General features: G+C 48.5%; 1 protein-coding gene across 1 annotated transcript in view; it reads left to right on the top strand.

The window, feature by feature from the left end:
* Positions 1–7,757: 7,757 nt before the first annotated feature.
* FAM78B (family with sequence similarity 78 member B) overlaps positions 7,758–26,803 on the top strand; it is a 79,404-nt gene continuing 60,358 nt past the window's right edge. The window contains exon 1 of the mRNA XM_084774520.1: positions 7,758–8,135. Coding sequence (XP_084630646.1) covers positions 7,873–8,135 — 263 coding nt within the window. The 5' untranslated portion in view covers positions 7,758–7,872. The remainder of the gene's footprint in view (positions 8,136–26,803) is intronic.

The following is a 26,803-nucleotide window of genomic DNA, read 5'->3' as shown; positions in this document are numbered from 1 at the left end:
CAAGGGAAAGTTCAGAGATCTATTATCCATCCATCCAGTGCGGAGAATGTCAAAAGTGAGATGGACCATATCTCTAGAAGGTGTGGGATGCTAAGTGGATTTCTAAAGAAAGGTCCCAACTCATGTGGCTATTTAATATTTAGTAAGTATTTGTGAATGCCTACTGTGTGCCCACCATTATTTTGAAGGCTACAGAAACAACAGAAGAAAGATAAACATAGTTTCCTGCCATTAGAGAATGTATAACCTATTGAGAAAGACAAGTCATAATTAAATAATCAAATAAAGATTATGTACTCACAGGACAGCTGGGATGGGGAAGAGGAGTGGGGACTTGAGGAGCTCACTGTAGTGAGCCCCGCCTGGACTGGGGGAATTAAAATGAGAGCGGCTTTTGTGGCTTGAGCTTTAAAGCTTGAGTTAGTTAAGTGCAGGGCAGAGGCTGGAGGTCAGGGATGGGAAAGGTCTAGAAGGAAGAAAAAAAAATCCATCAGGAAATGGAGCCTCCACAGAGGCCTAAGGGAGGAGAGCAGCTTGACTTAGTCAATGACATAGAGAAGGAAACTGTCCAAGTGGAAAAAATGGGACAGAAGCCGGTGCCTGGCGAGGCAGAAAGGCATCCAGGAGCCACATCAGGAAGGGTCCCATCCTAGTCATGGCTGTCCAGAGTCCCCAGAGCAGCGGCAAATCATTGTATTTGTGGTTGTTAACATTTTTTTTTCTCCAAAACCTATGATGTAATCTACTGGATTAAAAAAAAAACTTTCCAGTTACTGTATAAAAATAGTTTGAGGGGCTGGAAATGGCTCAATGCCTGCCGTACAATCCCAAAGACCTTATTTTAGACCCCCCCAGCACCCATGGAAAAAGCTGGGCATGTCAGCGCACATCTTTAATCTCAGCACTATAGAGACACAGACAGACAAATCCCTGGAGCTCACTGGCCAGCCAGTCTAGCCAAAATCACTGAGTTCTGGGTTCAGGGAAAGGCCCTGTCTCCTCAGCAAGGTGGAGAGCCATTAAAGAAGACACCCACATTGACCTCTGGTATTCACATGTACACACATACCTGTACTGTATATTTATATGCATGTACAAACACACATATGAACATGTTCACATGCACATGCATACACATGTAATAGTTACAGGGCACAAGAGAAAAAGAAATGTGGAAAACCCAACTAAGTGGCTCAGAAGGATCAGAAAGAAGCCTGCTCCTACACGTAAGGGTGAGAGGTAGCCGGGGATAGGGGATCGTGACCAGGACCAGAGAGTCCTCCAATGAGCACTGGGGTCTGGGAGGCTTTAGGCCAGGTCACCCTCAAAATGAAGTTGCCCTGGTATGGCTAACACTCAGAGGAGAGGGTGGCCTTCTGATCCTTTCGCTAATGAAGAGCAGACACAATGATGTCATTGCTGAGCACTGAGCTGGAAAATCCCAACTCTGAACCTACCTAATCAATGAGGAGGAGCTGCGGCACGCACACTTAGTCCACAGTTAGTCGGTGTTTGGTCAGAAAGTCTAATGGTGCAGGAAGAAGACTGGAGTGATGAGCGTGAGGAATGTGAATAGTCAAAGTGAAATAGTCAAACACGATGTGAATAGTAAAGGAGACGCCTACCTTCTACTGAGATTGTCTGCAAACTTGGCTTTGTAAGTGGTAATCCCACCTGGGGCCACATCTGTACAGGCAGTTTACTGCCTATCCCTTCAAGTTGGGAAATGAAACAGAAAAAGAAAGAGAAAGAAAGAAAGAAAGAAAGAAAGAAAGAAAGAAAGAAAGAAAGAAAGAAAATGGAGGAGCTGTTGTTGGGAGACCTCTCCACTGTGGAAATCTGATCACTCATGATATTGCTGCAGGCAGGGTCTAGGGGTTCTACACTTGCCCATACCTCACGTGGACCAACATATTCAATGGTAACAATGGTCATAGTTGGGCAATCGACACAGAGTAGGATCCAAACATGCCATCAAAGGACATGGCCTATCCAAAATGGGGGTGGGGGGGGAAGACTCTTGCAGGAAAAGTAAATGAGTCATTTGTTTGAGTTGAGTACTAGGGTGGGTAGGAAGCAAAGACCTTTTGGCTAGAAGGCACGTTGTTTCTCAGTGCCCTGTGATGGGCTACCAATCAAGCTGTGTCTCATTTGTCCCTTACAGAAGGATGATGCAATGGAAAAGAGTGTGGAAAGGAGAGGAAAGAATCTAGGTTCATTTAGCGTTTCAATACTGAGGAGACATTGGGAGCTTCAGCCAGAATCGGTTGTCAGAGGAGACACCAGCTGCAGGCATGTCAGGACACTCGAAGAAGCATCCAGCAGGGAGACTGGACCACATGCCTTGAATTGAGAAGAAACCTCTGGCTGGAGGGACAGACATGGAAGACACCGGTGACAGTAACAGTCAAGCCCAATATCAAGGGTAAAAGTCCCAAGGGATTCCAGGAGAACCCTGAGGAAATGCCATCCCTGGGACAGGAGGAAAGTCAGGGAGTCAGAAGCCGAGGGAGATCAACATGGGTTTGGGTCCTGGGTTTAAAGGAAAGAAATAGCACCACTGTGCTGATAAGAACTAAGGGAAAAAAAGACTTTTGAGTGTGTCAGAAACGGGACCTTTGAGAGGGAGAAGCTGGAGCTTCTCCTCATGAGCTTTGCAGAGCCTAACATAACACACAGCTGCCAGACTATTGGGAGCAGCCCCGTAGCTCAGCCTGGGAGACTTGGTGATCCTGAGTCTATGATCGTGGTCCAGCCCATGCTGAGCTTCTTAACCAATCTGGAAGAAAATCTGGTCACTCTGGCCCTAAAGTCACAGTCCACAAAGTAACAACCCTATGTGGAACGGCGCCTCTTACTCTATAACCTTGCAACTTGACACTGCCTCTGCCCTCATGCCTGTCTTCAGGCCATCTCAGCCAGGCTGGAGGCCATCCCCATTTTTAACAGTTTCAGAGGCAATCCTTCAACTTCTGGTAGTCAGTCCTACAGTTGCTGGAAATTCTTGCCAAGGCCTACAAGAAGATAGGCCTCCGTGACCCGTAATTTCTAAAAAGGCATGCTTGGCGAGCCGAGTCATGGCTTAGTCAATAGGAAAAGTAAAGTCAGATGTCTCCCCCTTGTGAAAAGTCAGGGCACGGGGTCATTGCAGCTGAGGCACGCAGCCCCGAGTCCCTCTGCTAGGGAACTGAAGACCCTCTGTCCTACCCAAGTACATCAAAAGCTTGAAGTACAAAGACACATTTGTGCCGCACCTCGAGAGTAAGCTCCAGTGAAGTTACTCATCATGAGGAATGATGTTGTCAAGGTCTTGTCATTGGAGTTTTTCCTATTTCTGGTACCCAGAACTGATAATCCTTCAGACTATATACAGTGTTTACAGACAAAGGGCACCAATTCACATCAGGCAAGCATACTGAAAACCCAGTGGGATGGGAAAGAACCAGGATCCAAATGCATCCTTACTGTAGGTAGAGGACAGCTTGCAGGGCTTGTAGGAAAGGGCTGGAAATAGGTTTCATCACATTTCCAAGAATAGATCTAGTTTGTTAAGCGCTTACTGGGTACCAGACAATGAACCGGGTGACAGAGCACGGTGGCACGTTCTCCTGAGGAGAAAACTGTCTACTTCAAGAGATTAGTGTGAGCAAGCAACTATGAACAGACAAAAGCATGAAGGCAGGAGGCAAAGACAGGTGTGTGGCGCTGCTGGAGGTGAGGAAGACCCATGTGAAAAGACAGAAAGGGAAACAGATGGTATCGGTATAGCTAGGAGCAGTCCTCGTGTTGATCTCCAACACCAGACAGAGGGGAAAAGGAAACACAGAGCCTCACAGAGAAGCTGGTGAACTTGGAAGCACTTCATCGGCAGCACATGCGCAGGTGCACTGGCATTGGACAAGCAACAGTTGGGGAGGGTAGCAATCCCCAGTTAGTGACCTGAGATTCGAATTGGAGTGGGCTTCCACGACGCTAGAGAGACCTTGCCAGCCACATACCCAAGCGTGTGGACCACACTGAACACCTGGCATTTGTGTCCCCACATAGCTTAGCTCTACTCTTTTCATTGAAGTTCACACAGAAAGTCTCACAATGACTCATTTTTCCCCCCTTGAAGACTTCAGTAATAAAGCAATTGACAAGGCAACAATACAATGTAACAAAGTATGTTTATTTTAATTGCAAACTTTATCTAAATACCTTTAGAAATTATCATAGTCCCATACTTAAAGAACCATTAAGAGTTTGAAAGGAGCCTGGTGTGGTGGCGCATGCCTTTATTGCCAGCACTTGGGAGGCAGAGGCAGGCGGATGCTGTGAGTTCGAGGCCAGCCTGGTCTACATAGTGAGTCCAGGACAGCCAAGGCTACACAGAGAAACGCTGTGTTTAAAAAAAAAAAACCAAAAAAAAAAAAAAAAGAGTTTGAAAAGAGTCCTTACATTTTATGGCTATAACTTACTGTATTTTATGGTTGCGATTTTATGTCATGGTGACATTCATGATTCCGGAGATTCACCAAGGTCACAGGTGAATGCTTCAAGAGAGTCATGGATCAAAGTCTGTAGATAATACATTTTACCTACACGGTAGTAGACACAACAAAGCCTTATTTTAAGTTTTGAAAATAAAAAACTATTCTCCCTTGCACATTTTTTCTGTAAGTTGGAAACAGCTAAACAAGCCCTTCCCAAGTATGACGTTTGGCTTGTACTACCAGAAGACAATGGAGATGTTTAGCCACATAACTGTAGACTGACAAATTATTCAAATGAGAAAGATAAGCTGACTCTCCAGCTGCATGTTTTTATTTCAGTCTATCTCCTAGACGATAACAGCCACTAAACCTCAAAGTCTGGCTCCGCCCCCCAAACAGCCCCTGGAGCACCTCCACCTACACACGATTTGACGCACAACCTCAACATGTGCCTACGTTTGTCTTCCTCTGACCACACGTATTTAATCACCAAAGCTGGAAAACTCAATAGTTGGCCCCGACCTTCCTCTGACACTAATCAATCACTGAGTGAATCAAATTTATCTCCTAATGACTCTGAGATGCAGCCAGGCCTCCGGAGCCCCACAGCTCTTTACCCTAATTCAAGGCTAAATCATCTGTCATCACAGACCCTGAAATCTTGCCGATTTCTAGTCTCCACATTGATACAAAACCATTTGGTCCCCACCCCACCCCCCAACACACACACACACACCTTTCAAATTGTGAAACTTGCTTTCATTGGCTTCCTCTGAGGATCAACTTCTGCATCAACAACTGAGTTGGAGATTTGAAGCTAACTGTCCACACAACATTGAGAAACACTGACCACCAGCTGTTCTTTTCCTGAGTGTGCCCAAGTTCTTTCCCATCTGTACGTCTTTTGCTTCTGACAAACTCCTCCTCTTTAGTCTCTTCTCGGCCAGGGCTCAATCAGTCCTTCAGCATCTAATTCAAATGTCACTGTCTCAGTAGAGCCATCTATAAATCTCGGTGGCTCTCCTGCCCGGCCTTCCACGGCACTGGGCATAAGTTTCTATTCAAACAGCGTCACAGAATGACTGTAACAACCTGTTAGAGGATTTACCTTCTCAGGTAAACCATGAGCTTTTGTTCAACCCTGAATCTCTAGTGCCCAGCACTATACTTGGCTCCTGCCATGCCCCCAGAGAGAGTTTGCTGACTAAAAGGAGCCATGACGGAGATCTGCAGCTCCATCATAAAATGAGCCATGTCATCAAAGAAGAAAATCGGGGTTTGTTTTTTGTTTTTTGTTTTTGTTTTTTTTTTTTTTTTTTGATAACTATAAAGTGAACCAAATGTCAGAAAAGCTAGGACAAGGATGAAGGATGCTTTTAGATCTCAAGTCATTTATCTGTCCTAACTAAAGACTAACCCCAGGAGCCTCCTGTGGCCTGTTCGAGGAGTCGACACTTGAGTACCAGATCCAGCAAATGCTCAATGATTGTGTGTGGGGGGGGGGGGGGATAGCTAAAAGAAGCCGCTGGCTCTGAACTACGTGAGAAGATGCACAGTCAAAAAATTATCTGCTAAATATTCTTCCTATCTGACACCTAAGATCACAACAACACGCACATGGCAGATACACGGAATGAAGTGTTCAGCACATCTGTGGTGTCAGTCTCCATCGGGTGAACTGTAGACAGGTTGCTCTTCCATAATTTTTTCACGTTGACACAACAGTTAGGAAGTGATGATGTGCTGGTCACTATGCAACTTCCAGAGAAGCAACGACTAACAAAGATCCCCGAGATTCCCAGCTTTCTGCACTGTGGATGGTTTTCTACAAACTGGAGTCTTGATTTAGTATGGTCAAGCGGTTACTCTTTAATCCTGGGTTCCAGAACGTTCCAAACTTCTGCTTGTATGTTAACAGGCCTTAGGTAACGATGGAAGGCAGCTAAGCATTCAAATCTAGCTAAACGATCGCACTAAGTACCACCTGTCTCGGATTCAAAAGGCAGGGTTTCGCAATCACCCAGTGTGTGTTGTTCTGATAAAAGAGAGTATTTGGGGACCCTGGAGGGGTCGGATGAAAGCAGGCCATGGGAAAGCTGAGCCTCGACTAACACTGGTATTTTGGTGAATTTTGTGTCAGCCTCCAGCCGGATTTCTCAGGTACCCACTCTGAACACGGTTGACTCAAAGAAAAGCTTCTATTAGACTCTAGTAACTAGAGGAAAAGGCGGGCCAGGGGAACGCGGTAGTAAATTTAGTGCCACTGCTGGGAACCCACACTTCAGCCTTTCTCAGTGTAGGTTGCCAGAGGAGGTCACACCCAACTCCAACAAACTGTATCACAAATAAAGATAAATCTCAGATAAAGCCCCAACCCTGCTGTGGTTTTCACAGGACTGTGAACAGAGCCCCGCCCTCTCGGCCCCACCCACCCAACAAGCAGGGTCCCGCGTCTGCACCCCACTATCATCCGCGGGGCGCTACCTAACCAGGGTGCCGGCCCCGCCCAACCCCACGTGCCGGGCCCCGCCCGAGAGCTAGCGGCCCTTTAAACACCCCCACCCTTGAACACCACCCTCCCACCCCCCGACACACACACACACCCGGACGGCAACCGAAGAGGGACAAACTCATGGCGTACAGCCAGTCTCTTCCGCGGAGCACGTCCCCCGCAGCCCTAACCCGCTGGGCTCTCCACTCCGGGGCCACGGCCCCTGACGCCCCCCGCCCCCACGCCCCCGCGGCCAGGCACAGGAGTGTGGGCGCTGTCCGGCTCCGGGGCGGGGCGGGGCGGGCGGGAGCTCGGTCTCCGCCGCCGCCTGCCGCTCGGGCCGCCCGCTCGCCCGCCGCTGGGTGCGCTGCACGCGGGGGGCAGCCGCGGTGCAGAGGTTCATGCAGCGGCGGCAGCGGCTGCTGCTGCCGCCGCCGCCACCGCCGCCGCCGCCGCGGAAACAGACAGACCGGGCGCTGCCGCCGATACCCTCCCGCAGCTCCATGCCGCCGCCACAGCCTCCTCCTCTCCGGCGAAGGGCGGGGGTCTCCGGCCCGGGGTGGGCACCACTCCTCGCAGCGCCGCTCCCCTCCCTGCCCTCCGCCGGGGCGCGGGAGCCGGCGAGAGCGCCCGCCGCCTCCTAGGAGCGCACGCTCCGCGCGCCCTTGCTGGAGCGAGGAGGCGGGCGTGGGCGGGCGTCGGGGCAGCCGCGACCCAGTGCGCGGAAAGGGGAGGGGGCTTCCCCGGAGGATGCCCCGCGGCGGCGGCTCCTTGCTCTTAGGAGCTAGCTGAACTGGACCGGGAGCGAGCGGCGCGTCGCCATGCCGGCGTGACGGGCGCTCGCGGCTGCCCGCGCCGGGCCCCCGCGCTGCCCCACGCCGCGCCGCGCCGGCGCCGGGCGGCAGGATGGGCTGTATCCAAAGCATCACCTGCAAGGCGCGGATCCGGCGCGAGAACATCGTGGTGTACGATGTGTGCGCCACCATCGACCAGTGCCCCACGCGCATCGAGGAGACCTCGCCCATCGTCCTGCGCTACAAGACCCCTTACTTCAAAGCCTCGGCCCGTGTGGTCATGCCCCCCATCCCCCGCCACGAGACCTGGGTGGTGGGCTGGATCCAGGCGTGCAACCAGATGGAGTTCTTCAACACCTACAGCGACCTGGGCATGTAAGCGACCGGCCACGCCACGCGACGCGGGAGAGGGGTCCTGGCCCCTCTCCCCGCTCTTCGTCCCGACCCCCTCCCCAGCCCCTTCTTACCGTTGTCCCCATCTCTTTCTAAACCTTCCTCCTGCCTCCCCACCCACCTCCCTCCTCCCTGCGCTTTTGTTTCAGTGACAGGGCGGGTGACGGGAGGCTCCTAGCGAAGGCATTTTCTTGTGCTTTGCTTCTGACTTCCTCAGAAAGGCGAGGAGGATTGTGAGGGGCAGGAAGAACGCTACTGGGAGGGTTCGAGAGGCAAAGATGGGGGTGGTGGGCGAGTGTCATGGGAGTTTTGGGGCGCAGTCTGTTTGTGGTTCTCCCCTGGAAGAGTTTGAGGAGAGGAGTGGAGTGCCCGGGGCGCATGGGCTGTGTCGTGCGTCCTTTGGAGAAAACCAAGCCGGCTCGGAAGAGAAGGTCCAGGGCGTCGGAGTGGGAGTTAGAGGTTCTGCCTTTGCCCACCCCGCACCCCCCCAAAGGCCAGGGAGCCTAGCGGCATCTCTGTCTGGAACCTCCAGCCCAGCAGAGCGCCTCTGCCTATGCGCCCGTTGTGGGGCGGTGGGGAGGTAGCTGGAAGGCACAGACAGGATGCTCCCGGGCCAGGCGGAACTGGTGGCCTTGTGTTAGCAGCCGGCTGGTGCGGCACGAGGTGTTTCTTAAGCTCAAGGAAAAGATGAGTCCCTTGTCTGTACGGGGTCTTTACTTTTCAAAACTTTCCTAATTGCAGCGCTGGAAGGGATTCCCAGGCGCCCACCACCGAATTCAGTCGGCTAGCTGGGAGCTCTCCAACTTCCTTCAGCAGCCCCGGTTGGTGCGCGCTGAGGCTTTGGCAGCTGCGGCGCACCTAGATCGCCAGGGCTCCGCCGCCAGGGGCGGACATCCTGCCCTGGAACCGCAGCCTTTGAGAGGTCGCGTTCTGGACTTTTTTATTTACTGAATTTTCATCTGCTCTCCGTTCTTTTTCCTAACTAAACTCCGTGCATTTGGCGACTACATTTGGCTGGGAGATTTGGGGCCTACATTCTACCTACTATTAGAACACCCTAATTAGCTTGTAGCCTATAGGGAAACCCCTTTTCTGGAAATTCAACCTCATTTCTTAATCTAAAACTGTGGCGCTCCCAAAATTTACCTATTTAATATGGATATGGGATGGGGGAGTTCTCATTTTAAAAGGTCAAACCATCTTTTTAGCAGCAGTTTTGGGGCTTTTTCTTGCACTCTGGGAGCATGTAAGTTAACACTAGTCATAGGTGATAAAGGAATTTTGACAGATCGTTTTGTTTCCTTTCCCTCCTAGAGTTTGCGCTTTGCTCTTTAAGCATAAAAAAAGCTTAGTAGAGAGATCTGGTTGATGGTGAAGAAATGTGAACCCTGCTTTGCAATATGCCCCCGTGCACAATGTGTTCTTGTCTTTCTGGAAATGAGAGAAATGGGGGAAATATTATTTTGAGTGAATCATGCCATCTAAAGAGACACAACCTGAAAAAGAGTGATTATATTTTAACACGTGAGTTTTAGAGCTGTTTGTTTTGTTTGGGGCTTTTTGAAAACTCATTCTTTCCAGCCAAGTAAAAGAAAGCCTGGCAGGGGGAGGACATCTGTCTCATGACCTGTGTTGGGGCAGGGGGTGGTTAACCTTGATGGGGTAGTCACAAAGCCTGAATCCCCTAATAAAGGGAGACTTGAGGGACTGGGCTGGAGCAGCCCCCCACCCCCATATTTCCCAAAACTACACAGGGGAGCCCTCTGTGGCCTCATGTCCCTCGTAAATCAGCAAATACAAAGCATATATATAAACCAATTCCTTCCATAAAACGTATTCTGCCAAGGAAATCAGGTTGGGCTATACACAGACATGATAGTGGAATTTCCTTGTCTCCAGGGGAGGGTGTGTCCACCTTGGAACCAATTTTCACAGGCGTGAATTCCTATCAATATACTCCCCTGACCTACCTACCCCCGCTGGATTATTGCATTTGAGGTTTGGAAAGATCTTGTTTCATTTAGCGGCTACTTCCAGTATTTTAAGATTGCTGGCTTCTGTGTTGTTGGTGCAGGGAGGCAAGAACAGTCCCCAAGAAATCATAAATTGCATTATTATAGATCTGTATCCAGAGTCTACCGATCTCTTTGTGGTTGTAATAATTGCTATGTGTTTAGGGCTACTTTGGAGCCTAGGTTTTCCTGAACTAGTTTCTACAGAATATTTATGCCCTGAAAACTTTGCCAATGTAAACTTTGTAATGGGAACTCACATCGCAGGGAAGTAGCCACAGGCTGTTGGTTGTCCAGTCTGCTGTAGCCTGGACATGAGTGTGTAGCCCGAGTGGCAGAGACACTGCAGACTGCTTGCTCATTCCTGTGCGGTGTTCTGGCACAGAAGGGGGGGATAGGAGGGCGCCTCTTCAGTATTTTGGAAAGAATTGTACAAAGACCAAGTCTACAACCAAAACAGCAAGAAGCTGCTAGTTCCAGGATTGAAAGACAACAGTGGCTTAAAATGTTCGGTCTCCTCAAAGGGGGTGGGGTGGGGTGGGATTGGGTAGCATACAAGAATTAGGTGACTAGGTTTCATTATAGCATTTTTGAAGACTTTTTTGGTTTTGGTTTTGTTTTTTGCTGTTGTTTCTCTTCACCCCACCCCTCACCCCTAGTCCCCTTTCCTTCTGTGTCCAGCGCCCCAGTAGCCTCCTTTTTACTTTCATGTCACATGTGACCTTTTGACCTCTCGCCTCTTTCTCAATAGCTCTTGTTCCTCTCTTGTGGTCTCCTACCTAGTTTCATAGTCTATACTGGCGCTCTCTCTCTCTCTCTCTCTCTCTCTCTCTCTCTCTCTCTCTCTCTCTCTCTCACACACACACACACACACACACACACACACACACACGCACACACATTTACATACATACAAACACCAAAAGTTAGAATCTACATAGGAGAGAACATGAGATTGGTAGGGGGAGGGGGTTGTGTGCATGTGCATCCCTCTGTGTGTGTGTGTGTGTGTGTGTGTGTGTGTGTGTGTTACATTTTTGTCTTTCTGAGTCTAGGCCATCTTAATTTAATATGATACTTTGTGTATCCGTCTATTTTCTTGCAGATTTTATAAAGTTGATTTCTCTTTATGGTTAAGTAAAATTCCAGGGGAAGCAGGGGTGTGCCACATCTGCGTTCTCCACTCTTCTATTGATAGGCTCCTGGATAGTTCAGTTTCCTTCTTGTTGTGAATAATCTAGCAATATAGATGTGCAGATATTTCTGTGTTTGGATATAGAATCCTTTGGGTGTATGCCTAGGAGTGATATGGTAGTTCTGTGGTGTGCTATGGTGCGGTGTGCTATGGTAAAGTGTGGTATGGTAAAGTGTGGTATGGTATGGTGCGGTATGGTATGGTGTAGTATGGTATGGTGCGGTGTGCTATGGTGCAGTGTGGTATGGTAAAGTGTGGTATGGTGTGGTATGGTATGGTGCGGTATGGTATGGTGTGGTATGGTATAGTGTGGTATGATGTGGTGAGGTGTGGTATGGTATAGTGTGGTATGATGTGGTATGGTATGGTATGGTAGTTCTATTTTAAGTCCTCTTAGACACCTCCATACTGATTTCCATAATGGACATATCAGGTTTACTGAATCAGTGTTCCTCTTTCCCCACATCTTTACCAGCATTTATTGGTTTTTTTTTCTTTCTTTCTTTTTTTTTTTTTTTTTTTTTTTTTCTTGATGATAGCCATTCTGATTGGAGTGGAATGGAATCCCAAAGTGGATTTCACTTCCATTTTAAAGGGGTAGGCTTCTAAAGGAGTCTTTAAAATAGTTGATGGCCCTGATGGTGTGGTTTGAACTTGAACTCCAGTGACTTAGCATTTCCCCACATGACTGTGAAGAGTCAGGCTGGTGAATACTTGGCATCACCTATTTGTTTCTAACTTGGGTCTGGTGAATCTGGTTAAAGCAGTCTTCAGCTGTTCAAAGTCAGCTTCCTCCCCTGGCTTCTCAGTCAGCCTACGATGGACACAGATTTACCAAGTGTCCTGACACACAAAGGAAACAGTGGGGTTTGTGGCATGCCTGGAGACAAGGAGCCCGGAAGGGTTTTCTGGAGGTACTTCTGGAGTTGCTCTCTACCACATGGGGAACATCCACCACAGCGGAGAGGGGATCAGTTCCAAAACAGAAAGACCAGGAGGTTTGTGGGAGAGGAAGTGAAATCATTTCAAAGGACAAGGACTAGGCTGTGGTGGAGTGGATACAGAGAACAGTGGCCGAGCAGGTGGGTCAGGGCCTATTGGGAAGCATCATAGAACAGTCTAGAAAAGGAAAGGGGAAGGCCGGCCCTTCAGGATCAGAGGGTATTAGGAGTCTCTCTGTGCCTCTCTTGGGTATACGGAAGAGAGGCAGGAGAACAGCCCTGAATGCTCAATCCAAAACCCCAGAGATTTCTTGGGTGGGGTTTGAACAAGAATGGAGCTCTCTTGCCAGGAATGAGTGAGGAGACGACGCTGAGACCAGGGGAAAGGCTACGGGTGGTGAGCCTCTCTAACTGCTTGTTGTCCTCTAGGGCTGTAAAGGGATTCTTCCATGACCAGCTCAGACCTGCCAATCTGGAGACCTGTCCCTTCCCATCCAAGCTGCTCCCTGCCCATTGAGAAACCTACTCATTTTGAATGTGTAACTTCCACGTTGCTAACCCCGGGAGACCTGCTTTTGAAGGGCGCTCACCTTTTCAATAGGCCACATTTTATGACTGGCAGCTCTCTGTCATGGCTAACTACTCTTACCGTTTAGCTTCCGTGCTCCTCCCAGATGTTCCTGTCTCTCTTTTACCTTATAAATAGAGTTTATATTGTTCAAAATACATATTTTTCTTCTCATTCTGCACTTCTCTAGGTAATTCTATCCATCTCAATAGCGGAACATTCTCTCTCTCTCTCTCTCTCTCTCTCTCTCTCTCCCCTCCCTCCCTCCCTCTGTCCCTCCCTCTGGTATGCAGTTCTGCTTGACTGATGGAAAGGTATCTCCAGCTTAAGATTTCTACACCGTAAATCATTTTCTGTTTATTTCTCTTGGTGTTGCTGTTGTGTAGTCACTTGAATAAGACTGCACCATGTAGCCCTTTATGGTCTGGCGCTCACGATGAGGCTGAAGGTGGCCTGGAATTCATGGCAGTCCTGCTTGGACTTCCTGCACACTGGGGTTCCAGGACTGTGCCACGCCCAGCTTCTCTCAGAAATGTTTGGTCTCCACCGAAACATCCCCCCAATCCAGAGTTCTCCCCCAGTCTCAATACAGAATACCTCTACTCCCTGAGTCACACAGGCTAAGACATCTCAGTATCATTATTTTAGACTTTCCTCCACACTTACGGCCTATCATCAGACCTACTGAGCCCCTCTGCACATCCGTGATGCCACCCTTTCCCTCTGTGTATTCACTCACGGCTGCCATCTTGTGCTTTCTTACCTGAACTGACCAGCTCCATCCTTGCACCTCCCTTCAGTCTCCTCCCACACAGCAGGCCAAGCGGTACGTTATAAATACGGATGTCATCATTTTCCTGCTTAAACTTTTTGGCACTGTCTCATCACAGTGGGTATATAATGTATAAAACATTCCCCACTCTGGATTTCTGTTCTTAAGTCATGTCAGCTGTCCCCAGGTCTTTGGTGGAGCTGACTTTATCTAGCTCAGCCTCACCCCAGGCTGGCCTCTGTCTGACAAGTTCCTCCTGCCTGCTCTGCTCTACCTAATTCAAGTCTCAACTGCCCCTCAGAGGTCACCATTGACTTCACGGTTTCAATGGGCTTCTCCACTTTTGCTCTCCCATAATGCCCTGTTTCTATACTTACAGTCGTGTGTGTGTGTGTGTGTGTGTGTGTGTGTGTGTGTGCGTGCGCGCGCACACACACACACGCACGCAGTTCACTTACCATCCTACATGTGTCGTGAAAATAGATATTATATCTGTTGTGTCCTCCATAAACACTGCTTAGCCCATAGAAGACATTCAGTAAACAGGTGACATTGTTAAATACATGAGCCATTTGTATCACTTTAAATCACTAGTGTCCCCTTCAACAGATCATGACTCTTCAAAATCAGCTTTTCACATGACCCCTCAGCCTTGTCCACAAAACTCCTGTCGCCCCAGCAGATACTTAGCACTAACACACAGCCTAACTCTCCTGTGCTTTTGTGTCCATTTTGTTCTGCTAGACTTCACTGGATGGCTTGTTTCTTGGTGTGTGGCTTGTATCTCTTACCTCCTCCATCTCCCCTCGGTGTTCTGTCCATCAAATGCTGAAGCCTCACTTTCCTGTCACCTACCTGCTATAAAGTGGCACTTGGTGCCCACCCAAGGAACCATGGTGTGGAAACCCCCGTAGCCACTGCTCCACCTGTACCAGTCACTCTGTAAATCCCAGGGTTTATGGAAATGAATACATCAAGGTCTTTCCCTGGTGAGTTGTGTCCCCTTGTCTCGCGCTCACCTTGTTGTGTCAGGGTGTTTGCTGCTGTGTGTATAGGGTGGTTTAGAGGGTGGCCCTCACTGATAGGCATGCCTTCCTTCAGCATTTTGCTCCTCAGAATCAGATCAGCCATTTCTTCAAGGAATCTAGTGAGTCTCCACACTGCTGGGCCATGACCCATGATCTCTTCCCATTGCTGCCTTGTTGGGAGGGTCACGAAACACAGGAGACCCTAGACAAGAGCATCAGGTGGGAAACAAGATCCAGTTCCATTGCTGCGTGTCCTGAGTGCCCTTGAAGGGGAGATGGGCTAACCCTTTTCCTCTAATCTCCTCCATCTCTGCAAAAGAGGAGCAGCAGAGGATTAACTGGTTTTATCAGCCAAGCATTAAGCTCCCAGGAGATAAAGCGCAACTCTCAGAGGGATAGAGAGCATACACATGGCTAGGGGGAAAGGGAGAAAGAAGGAAGCAAGATGTGCCTTGTGCCTGAGTGCTGGTCTGTGGCTGTGTGGGCATGGTAGGGAGCAGGGGAAGCTGGGACAGGGTAATTTGAGGGCACTGGACTGCAGGCTACAAGTGACCTTCCACTAGGCTGTAGGAGTACATGATGTCTTTTGGGGGCAGGTCCTGGGAGGTTTCAGAGTTAGTCCTTCTAGCCTTCTTCTCCTGTCTACCTTGTTGCATTAAGAAAAGTTGCCAGGGATGGTGGAAGTCATTGTTTCTGTTATGTTAACACTAAGCAGGAAGTGGCTACAGTTGAGGGGTTGATTGTTAGGGATCCCTTTAAGAAGAGAGAACAATAGGTAATAAGCAGAAGATCATTCTGGTGAATACTTAGGGGCAGAGCTGAGAGTCTCTGGAAGGGAGGGGCTGGCGCCTGAGCTCCCAACAGCAGAGCTACCCAGGATGTGAGGTAAGCACCCACAGAGGTGTTGTCGGGTGCATTGCCTCTCCTTCTGACAGGTTCAAGTCAACAGGATGTTTAGGGACTGGGTCTGTAGTTGTCGCGGATTTCAGTACAAAACAGGTAATAACGTGCGGGGAGAATGCCTGCTTCTCACAAAACATGACACAAAACATAAACATAAAATAGCAAAGGTTCTGCGTGTTAGAGGCCTGTGTATGTGCCACAATGCTGAACCCCTTCCATGTGTAGCCTCATGGAAATCTTACCCCAGAAAGGGAGGGTTTCCCAGTACAAGATCCAGGAAGGCTTAGCAACCTCCCTGAGGCCTCATAGCCAGCAAAAGGCCCAACCAGGAAGCAAGCCTGTGTTCCCTGGCCCCTCCATTTCTAATGGACCACTTTGCCTTCCAGGAAGGAGGCTTTCCAGACTTGCTATGCTAAATAACGATAATGAATTTAGTCTTGTTGTTTTTCACTGGTTTGTACATTTCCTCAGTTCTTTGGAATTGAGTTCAGAGAGTGTGGAAGCCAACCTCTTCGAGTCTCCATCTCACCCTCACCCGCCTCCCAGAGAGACAGTTGTGCTTAACAGTGAGAACCACATCGTTGTAGGAGGGTAAGAGGGTAAGATGGCAGGGAAGGGGCTCCGTCCATGCCCATGTTTCCTGGGAACAGAGGCACCATCTCTGTCACCAGCTCACAGTGGCTGGCCTGCAGGTTTTAGCCCTGTGCCTACACCCTTGCAGCTCCCCTGTGGCCCTGTGGATGACTGGGAAGCAGAGTTGGGGGAGAGGATGCTTTCTAGTGGTTCTACCTTTAGACATCCAGATGTGTTTCTGGCTCTACAATGCTTGTGCTAGTCCTTTCATGAAGGCCCATCAGACCAGTGCTAGTGGGTGGACCCTGCTTCTAATTAAGTTCCGGGAGGCACACCAGTTGGAACTATTCACCACTGCGCCAGTTTAAGATCCAGCTGCTGGCTCTCCAGCACAGAGCTCGAGTCAGAAGACCCACTTTCCAATGCCAGCACTGAGACCTTTGGCAGGCTCCTCAAAATTCAGTGTCTAATCTGCTTGTACATAAATGAGCAACCATGTCGAGAGTTAGGAATCAACAGCTGAAGGCTGTGAAGAGGCATTCCAAACTGTGGTGTGGTGTGTACAGTGTTAGTTCGGTTGATACAGAGCTTATCAGTCTGTATTTCTAGTCAGCCACTCCAGATAAGCCTTGGAAAGTTGAGGTTCTGGTTCTCTGACCTCCCTTGGCAGCGAATCGGTTAGACCTTTGAGATCACACACGGCAGCTGCCTAACAGTACTCCCCAGGTCTAGAAGAGAGGGGAGAAACTCAACCTGTACCTCCAAGGCCATGTTTTCCATCCATGCTGAGAGGAGAGTGAGGGAGACACCCCCTAGTCGGCCAAAACCTCACCTTCCCAGCAGTGCTAGGCAGCATTTGGGACCCTGCTTTGACTTCCTGAACCTGATCCCTTGACGCTTAGCCACATCCTCAGGGCCCCCCGCCATTCCCAGACCTGGAGCCCTCCCTTAGTGATGGTGTCATCTTCCTTAAGAAGCTGACGTATACCCCCATGAAAAGAGACGGGGGCACAGCCATGCTGCTCACACTCAAGAAAGTCACCGGTTTTCCATTTTAGAGAAGACAAAAGCCAACATATGAAATCCTTTATATCCCAAACTACAAACTATTTTTAATATTCTTCATTTTTTCCAAGCCCTTTCCACAATTTCATCTCTCTGTAAGGGGATGTCTCATAGTTAATCTAACAATAATTGTGAAGCTGATTTTAAGACAAACAGTTATACCGTTTTTTGGAGAAACAAGTAGAGGCTCAGTGAGATTCAATAATGTCTTCAATGTCATCTTGGCAAGTGCTGGTGGAATCGGGCCAGATGGCGTGGTCCCCCACTCCCTTCCCCAGTGTCCTCCTCCCTCCCACAAGTACGCAGGACTTGGGCTTGGGAAACACTAACCTCAGGCCTATGTGTATGTGCGATGCTTGTTCGGAGCATGTTTAGGGACATCATTTACAGCCTCTGAAAGCCAGAGAGGAAAAGACAGGGCCATCTAAACGTGTTCAGCAAATGCAAAGAGAAATTCCAGGCTGTCAGATAAAAACAAAGTAAATAAGGCTGTCTGCTGGTCTAATGGTCCATGAGTGGGGTTGACTGTGTCAGTCCTGTCTCTCAAGCTTCCGTGGGTTAGAACTCCTGGGGCCTGACCTTTCCCAGCTGGCTTGTAAGCCTGTGTCAGGCCAAGGCACTCAGAGGCCGTCAGAGGTCTGCTAATGGGAACCAGCGAATCGACATCTTCAGTCAGCAGTCACAGCAGCTTTCCGAAGGGGCAGACAGGCCAGGGCTGCCAGGGAATGAGTGGTGCAGGGAACCGGCTTCAGCAAGGCTGAGGGCTACCAGAAACAGGTAAATCAGCCTCGCCCTCCGCCATGGCGGGGATGGGGGGATGGGGTGTGTGTGTGTCAGGAACTGGAATACATGAGAAGGGAGAGACTTCAAGAGGATCAGAAACGCTGGTTCTGTCAGGAAACCGGATCAGACTTGCTCATTCTTTTTCTGCCACGAAAGTCATCCCATGAGCCACCATTCCAAAATGGCGGTCTCCCTAGCAGAGCTGGGAAAATCAATTCAAGAAGTGATTGCTTTGAATGTCCCAACTCTCCCAAATTTCCATGAGCCGTGTTCACGTTGTTTAGAGATGATGCGAGATTTGTGGCACCAGACTAAACCTAAAGTTCCTCCTGAGGATGTTTTCTTTGTCTTTGGAACCAGGGAGCCAGTGTTTTATGTGGACGCCTGTACACTTTGATTGACAGGTATGCACTTAACATGTCACCCTATGCAACCATAAACAACTTACCCAACTTAAGGATTACAAAGCTATTTGTTGAACGCTTAACTAGTGCCAAGCTCTATATATGCACTGCCTCTGAAGTAGGTGCCACCATTGTTTTCCTCAGAATAAAATAATGAGATAGGAAAAGGGGGTGGGGGTGTGTTCTGGTGGCATTGTCTAGCATTAGGAACTAAGTAGTGGGAAAAGAAACAGTTCTAATGACTGTGATGAGTTGCCTCAGAAGAGTTGAATAAACAAATGGATGGATGGGTAGATGGATGGAGTTGGGGGGGCAGATAGATGGACAGATGGATGGATGGATGGATGGATGGATGGATGGATGGATGAACGAATGTTGAATGTTTTGGATATTGTCTGATTGCTTGCTTTTGTCCTTGCCGAGGAAACTTGGGAGACAAAAGGTTTAAACCAGATTGCGTACGTCGAGAGTTCTCGCCTCCCAGCTGCCTGCTTCATTCAGCCAGTCAGGATCTGATGCTTAATTAGACCAAGGTCTTAGGAAGAGACCCCGGAAAGCTCCAGAGCACCTGAGTCAGAACTCTTTGCCCTTCCAGCTCCCTCACCAGTAACCGTCCTCAGCCAGCTCTTGTTCACAGCAAGGTTTAGACTGACAAACAGCTAGGGGGAGAAAATGAAAACAGCGGTTCAACAGAACCATCTTTGCCTCATCAGGTGTGAGACAGCATTGTAAGTCATATGGCCCAGAAGCACACTGAAGCCCAAAGAAGGGCGTGGGGAAAATGTGTAAGTGAGTGGTAGAACCAGGGTTCAGATCCAGGGCTATCTGAAGCCACTATGGATGCTTTCCAGTCTTTCCTAGGGCCTTACTCTGTGGGTCAAGGATGGAGCCACACCTAGTCTTTTAGCTTGAAGCTTAATAAGCAGGGTTTTTACCTTCTAATCAACCTCTCCCCCCTTCCCTCCCTCCCTCTCTCTCTCTCTCACACACACACAGACACCTTTGTTTGCTGACAGTCCAAGTCTGACAGAAGTGATCACCTGTATCAGAGAGGAAGCAGACAGAACACAGGAAGAGCAGAATCCCTTGGCAGCACAGAGGGGGACTTGGATCAGCCCAAGGGACGCCTGCACAATTGCCAGGAGTGGAGACCAGGCTATTGCCAGTGTCTGTACACAGTGATTAGCAGGCTAGAAAGGAGAGGGTCTCCCCAGAGACGCCCATCACAGATGGCAGGAAATCTGAGGCCCTGGCAGCCAAGAGAGGGCTGCACACATGGAGAAGCTGGGATTCAGCTGGGGTGCCCGGCAATTCAGAACCCCTGTACCACAGCTCTCCCACACCTACCCCACCCAGCCCAGGTGCTGATGGCAAGCGTGGTCCTCCTGGCTCCCTGCCCGCAGACAGGCATGGTGTCCTCATGTCCCCCTGGCAGCTCCAAAAGAAACAAGATCCAAGTAGTGTCAAAGATGACAGATTGTGAGGGGGCCAAGGGCCCTCCCCTGACAGCAGGGCTCAGCTGGGAGGCCCTGGAGAGCAGAACAGATGGGACAAGTCTGAGGGATATCCTAGCAGCCTTGGGGACTCTGTCTCTGTTGTGGCTTTTAGTTGGGTTTCATTCATTTTTTTTTTAAACATTTTCCTTTTTGTGTTATGGAGTTTTAGCATGGAGATCTAATAGTGCTGTACCTGCTTACTCTAAGGGAGTTGGGGCTGGGGAGAACAGGCCCAAGCCACGGTGTGGTGCTTTGGTCTTCTTAGGGCCTAAGATGAGCATAGAAGAACTCCTTCAGAGAGGAAAAGTGTAGACCTCCCATCGGCATGTCACAACTGCAGAGCCACCACCCATACCTTTCCAGGCCATGTCTCATGAGGACTCTAGAAATCCAGGGCAACGTCAGGTGATCAGCCTTCCCCTTACTTTGACCCTATTCCAGCCTTACTTCTGCTCCCAAAGCCGGCACTAAGGCCTAATTCCTGCCATCCCGGAAGCACAATGCAGCATCAGATCTTCAGGTGACTTAGGCCCCCATTAACACCACCCATGTGGCAAGGTCCTCACAGGTCCCCTAACTCCAAGAGGCCTGATGCCTGGGTAGCGTGTGATTTGTTAGTATTTGCTGCCAGGCCCCTGCTTGTTTGTATGCATGTATGCATGTATGCATGTATGCATGTATGTATGTATGTATGTATGTATGTATACCATGTGCTTACCTTGTGTGTCCATGGGGGCCAGAAAAGAGTTTGGATTCCTTGAAACTGGAGTTAGACATGGTTGTGAGCTGCTGGGTTGGGGTGGGGACCAAATCTGGGTTCCCTGTAAGAGCAGTAAAGTGTTCTTAACTGCTGGCCCATCTCCAATTCAATTCTTATCCCATCACTTGTATCCTCCCGTTCCTCCCTCCCTCCCACTTTCACCCTATTCCCCTCCCCTAGGTCTATGACCGAGTGGGACCTCCTCCCCCACTTTATGGTCATAGGCTATCAAGTCTCATCTTGGTAGCCTGCTTATTCTTTCTTTGAGCGCCACCAGGGCTCCCCACCCTCAGGGATCTTTAAAAGAGTGTATATCTCAGGCACCCACTGGAGGCTGTTTCTTCAGGGTTCTTTGCTGTAGAGGGGTTTTTTGAGGAACTGACTGGAAGGGTCTAGCCCCACTGTGGCCTCCCTGGGCCCTAGTTGCCCTATATTTGTTTCTTCTTTTTACATCCTAAGAGCCTGCCTTTGCTATCTAGGGCTTTCTAATGGTTACCAGGAAGAAGGGGAAGCAAACCATGTACTTCGGCTTCTTTTCTACCACTCTCTGCCGAAATTTGGGTAAAGGAAATGGTCTCTGAAGCTTGTTGACTTACCCACCCCACTCCCCACACTGTGCTCTCCTTGGATTCCGAATCCTTCCTATTCCGAGTCCTCAACACTACGGTCTAATATGTGCGCTCCAGAACTACAGTTTCAAGGATACATTTCTTTAAAGATCATTTAGGAGTGGGTTTTTCTTCTGGAAAGTAGCTGCCCACCAAGGCTAAGTAGTTCGTAGATCCCTGGAAGGGTGGGAGATCCTCCTTCTCGGGTGCAAAGTGTTGCTGTTCCAGTTGTGACCCCCACACACACACCTCTGCAATTGTCTCTTAGCCTCAGGTAGGTGAGCCCCAGGGAGGAAATTATTATTTAAAAGTCAGAGGATCCAGGAGACCCACCAAGGTCTCCTGCTGGCCTAACAGTGTGAAGAGGTGACAGGCCTAAAGAAAACAGTGAGTCGGAACTAGACAGCTAGAAGTTGCAACAAACTCCAAACCAGATCAAACAGATCTTAACCTATCCTAAGCAAGCAAAGAGGACCCAAGCCAGAACACTGAATCTGCAGCCAGGGGACCTGGTGAGACTTCTCTGGTGTCTCTGTGACAGTCTCTTTTAAGAAGCAAATCTCCAGAGAATCTAGACCTTTAGGTTGTCTGTGGGCTTGCTTCATCAAGTTCCAAAGATGTTCAGAGATGAACTGTTGTGGAATTAGCCTGAGAGTTGGACCTGAGGGAAGGCTAACTCAAAGGGATGGTGGTGTGGCCTTTGTACTGGCAGGCTGCCCTTTTCTATGGTAACTGTCAGGCCCTTGAGGTTGAAATCGTATCTTCATACACAGTAAAGTTTTTATGGAAACTCTTCCTGTTGACCTTTAACCTTAGGGTCTACGAATAGTTACTTTCTCATGAAGCAGAAAATTCTCTTTGGCCAAGTGGTCAGATAGTTGAATGTATCTAGCCCTTGAGGAAACGTCTCTGGGGAAATGCCGTACTGGGGCGGGGGGGGGGGGGGGTTGTTGGTTTTGAACAGCCGGGGACTAGTTTCCTTTCCACTTATTTCTGTGTCTTTCTAAGTGACCTCAGACTTCAAGTGAAAGCTCAAGTGCTCATGGGTCAGGTACCCCCATCCGTGGGCACACTGGCAACAGTTAGGCAAGAACAGGTGCACCCTCAAATCCAAGCGGACCTTGGACGCTGAACTTAGCAGGGTTTACCCGTCAGCACCTGCTACTTCTTGAAGTGCTGGCCTACTCGTGTTAGCTCCCAGAATTACATGCACCCAAGAATTCCAATGCCCACAAAGGGAAGAGTTTCTCCCAGGACGTATTTTTGCCTTCTTACATCAGCACACATACTGGAAGATACTCTAGTAAATTTTGCTGGTTAAACTGGAGTTCCCTGGCCTGCAGGTTCCACACTAGATCATGGTCTTGGGTCTGGGTTACACCCTGCAGTTTCCACATAGTTCTGATGTGTTTCTGTAGATATTGTCAGAGAAGCTGTTTAAGATCAAACTTGTTGAAGATATTGCACAGATGTTCTGTGTTCTAGATGATTTGATCTGCCTCAGCTGCCAGTTACAGAGGGTCTGGTGAAGTGCCTGTCTATTCTAAAGTGTCCCTGTCTTCTCTTTCTGGTTGTTCACTTTTTAGATTTACAGGGTTTTTGGGGGGTTTTTTGGGGTTTTTTTTTTTTTTTTTTTTTAAGGCTGAGTCGGCTTGTGTCTTGAGTTTTCAGTTTTTCCTTCATTTTTGACTTGAAGGAATTTATTCTGCAAACTCAGCCATGCATTAAGAGGAAATTTGTAATGGGGAGATTTTTCCAGGATGTTTAGTTTATTCTGATTTGCTTACTAGATCCTTCATTACTCGGTTATGGACAGAAGTTAGCTTTTAGCAATTACCCTTTCTGGATTGGGTGAGTATTTTTTTTTTCCAAATAAATTTGTGTCTAGGCAGCACTCTTAGAAGAATTACTGTTTCTCAGCATTCTGCGTTAGGAATTGAGATGAGAGCCAAAGTACCAGGAGTCTTCTGATTAAAGCCAAGGTCAAGGGAACCCAGCAAATCACCCCACTGTGCATGTGGCACAAGCAATGGCGCCATACTGATCGAGAGCCTCAGCAGATCTAGTTTTTCTGACGTATTATAAGGGACTCAGGGGAATGCCAGTGATCTTTGTCGCCTGACTGCATCCTCTCTAAGGCCCCGACTGCTATGACAAGCTAGAAGATTCTTCTAGAAAGAAACCCAAATTCCTAAGATGCCTCTGGGTTCTCCTGAGGCCCAGCAATCCTCAGTGTCACCCTGTAGCATCAAAGGCATAGCAGCTGGCTCCAAGTTTTCCTGCACCTGTTCTCTGGCCTTGCCCCAAGGGCTCATTTTGCACTGGCTTTTGGCTTCTGGCAGGCAGGAGCTTGTCTGCTTCCTTCTCCTCCAGATGGCTCTGAGAAAGACCAGCAGAGTAGGGGGTGGGGCAGGGACAGAAAATGAGACCAGGAGGCAAAATGCCTGCCATTTGGAAGATGCAACCACGGACCCTCAAGGAGGCACACATGCCTGAAGTCAGCCTGGAACTTGATGGTCTGACTGTAGATGGGGAAGCAGAGCACATCATCCCTGTGTTGACTTATTCAGGGATGCAGCGATCTCAGGTTTGTGGGAGCTATATAAGCCTACACTCTGATGAGCAAATGGACAAACAGGCAAAGAAACAGGCTAAAAGGCCAGGCTGTGCCTTCGACAGGTACAGATGCTGCTGTGTGTTACTTCTGTGGAGCCCCCACCCACGGTGAAAAGTTGGACAGGGAATCATCTTTCTTTACAGCACAAGTGGGCAGACCAGGGTTTAGCACGCAGAACTTACCAGATAGGTTTACACGGGTAAAGTGCTGACATTCCCCCATGGGATCCCACACTGTTGGTCCCCTTAAATAGCTGGTGCCTGTTGGGGGCAAGGGTAGTCATTTCTCAGAAGCTGAGGGGACTGGCAATCTCAGTGCAGTACCTCCATTGCACAGGTTAAAAAGAAGAAAGGGGAACTGCCCAATGTCACTTTAAAAACAGAGAGAGCCTCAAATGCGGCTTTTAAAAAAAAAGATTTATGTATTTATTATTATGTATACATACAGTGCTGTCTTCATGTACACCTGCAGGCCAGAAGAAGGCATCAGACCACATTATAGATGGTTGTGAGCCACCATGTGGTTGCTGGGAATTAAACCCAGTACCTCAGGAAGAGCAGTCAGTTTGCTTAACTTCTGAGCTTTCTTTCTAGCCTGAGCCTTTTTTTTTTAAGTCTGTTTTTTAAAAATTTAATTCAGTTAATCTCATTTTTATGAATGCTTAGCATTTCTCTTAGAAACTCACTTTACCATGGTGTGACCAAATATAGGAATGGCCCAGCCTAATAGATGATTGATTATGTAGAGAGAAAGTTTTACTTCTCAGGCCCTGTTTTCCTTTTTGCCTGTACCTCTTGGTTCACAGTTTCTATTTAAAAAAAAAAAAGTCTGAGCTGACTTCTGCTTGCCTACTTGTCAAATATCCATCAGTGATGCCTAGAAACAAGCAAAAAATGAAAAAAAAAGAAGAAGATGAGCATAGATGCTAAGTGTTTACACAAATTTGAACCCATTTAAAACACATTCAAATTCATATTACTACCTCCATTCCATGTGTAAAGAAATGGGGGTTTCTGAAAGATTGCATAACTTATCCAAGCTTGTAATGCAAAGAAGTCTAAATGAACACCTGATCACCAAGCATGTGTTTATCTTTTTTTTTAAAGTAAATATCAAATTGTAGATAAGATTTGGAAAAAAAAAAAACTGTAAACAGCAAATAGTTGAACCATTTCAAGCAAAATCAGTGCAGACACTCTTCCCAAATTAAAACTATACAAAAGGCATTCAGAATTCAGCCACAAGCCAAATGCTCCAAAATACATGAAGGCATTGAGGTCCTTGAGTTTTCAGCTCTCTGAGCCCCTGTGGTCCCAGGAGGTTTCCCGGAGGGTAGCACACAGTGCTGAATATCCACTGCCGTTAAAGTTGAAGGTCTGACTCCACAGAAGGGTGTGACTCAGTAGAGAGCATCATGAGATCCAGACACTGACAGCCAGGAATGTATTCCCCTTGGTTTTCCTTCCATGGGAGATAATGTACAGAAAGCATGGGTCAAGGAATCTCAGTATGCAGGTTCGAATCCTTCCCTTGACAACTTACTAAGATCTTACTAACATCTCGACCTCTGCTTCCCTACCTAGGAGAAAGGATGGTCATGGTCCGATTTCATGAACTTGTTGGCAAGATTTAATGGGCTAACATTGATAAAGTGCTTCAAGCAATACCAGGTACACTGTAGGTTCAATGCTCTGTTAAACTTTTAAAGAAAAGTTGGACACCAGTGGGTATCATTGTCCTTAGCGGTATAGCCATTAAAAAGTTCTATTAATAAGTTCATGCTCTAGTAAATGATATCCCACATACCCCCCCCAAAAAAATAGCTAAACAAATATTTATTGAATATCTGTTATATTCCGGAAACTGTGTTGGGTAAACATTCATGCTGTGAGTTCTCCGCTTGGCTTGGCATTTCCTAGGTGTGCACCCAGTACTTAATCCTGAACACATCAACCATGCGCTTCCCAGTGAAGCCCACCCCAAGTGCGAGACAATCCAGTAGACCCATGGAGACCTTGACAGACCATATGTCACCTTTGAAGCCAGCCTGCTGTGGGCAGACTCTTGCCAGTTTCTGGCAGTGTCCTTACAGCTTTCACTTAGTTCAGAGGCTCCAGGCTAAGCCACCTGCAGCCCTGGAAGGGCTTTACCGTCTCCCCCCCCTCCCCCGTCCCCCCCCCTCCTGCTCAGTTATCACACCTAGAAGTTATTATCCTGGCATGGAGAACCACAGCATGCCTATAGGAGAGGTCACCGCGGACCACTGGCAGCCCTGACTCCCTGCTGTAATCACAGCCTTTCCTGTCCTGATGTCCAGCAGGCTTCCCGTGTCCAGAGCAGCTCATACTGCACTAAGCTTTCTTCCCTGCTGAGCTGCTTTCCAGGGCTGAGGCTCCTTTTGATCCTCTCTTCTTAGGCCTGGCCTCTCTTGAACTCCAGCCAGGCAAGAATTAACTAAAAGCTCTAAGGTAACAAGTTCAGGATTCTGGCAACCCCTGTAGCTCTCATGTGTGTCCTGGGTGGGACTGGGACCCTGGAATCAGACCACCAGGAAACTACAATCCATAAAGAAGACCAAAAGTGGTAAACTGAGCCTGAGTCCTGACTACAGAGGGAGATGAGGGATCTGAAGCAGACAGCGGAGACCCTTTAGTGTTAACTCCTTACGTCTCAGAGTGAAACCGATGCAGATGTTCAGCAAGTGGCTGCTACCTTTGCCAAGAGCAGTGGTTCTCAAACTGTGGGCCATGGCCCCTGTGAGGGATCAAACAACCCTTTCACAAGGGTCGCACATCAGATATCCTGAGTATCATGTATTTACATTGCAATACATAAGCATAGCAAAATTATGGTTATGATGTAGCAGCAAAAGAAAGTTTATGCTTGCGGGGGGCAGGGCTACCACAACATGTAGAGTTGTATTAA

Source organism: Acomys minous, assembly GCF_964271855.1.
Source record: "Acomys minous genome assembly, chromosome: 1".
Lineage (NCBI taxonomy): Eukaryota > Metazoa > Chordata > Mammalia > Rodentia > Muridae > Acomys > Acomys minous.
Note: the sequence above shows the minus strand (reverse complement) of the source record. Positions and strands in the feature narration are given on the sequence as shown.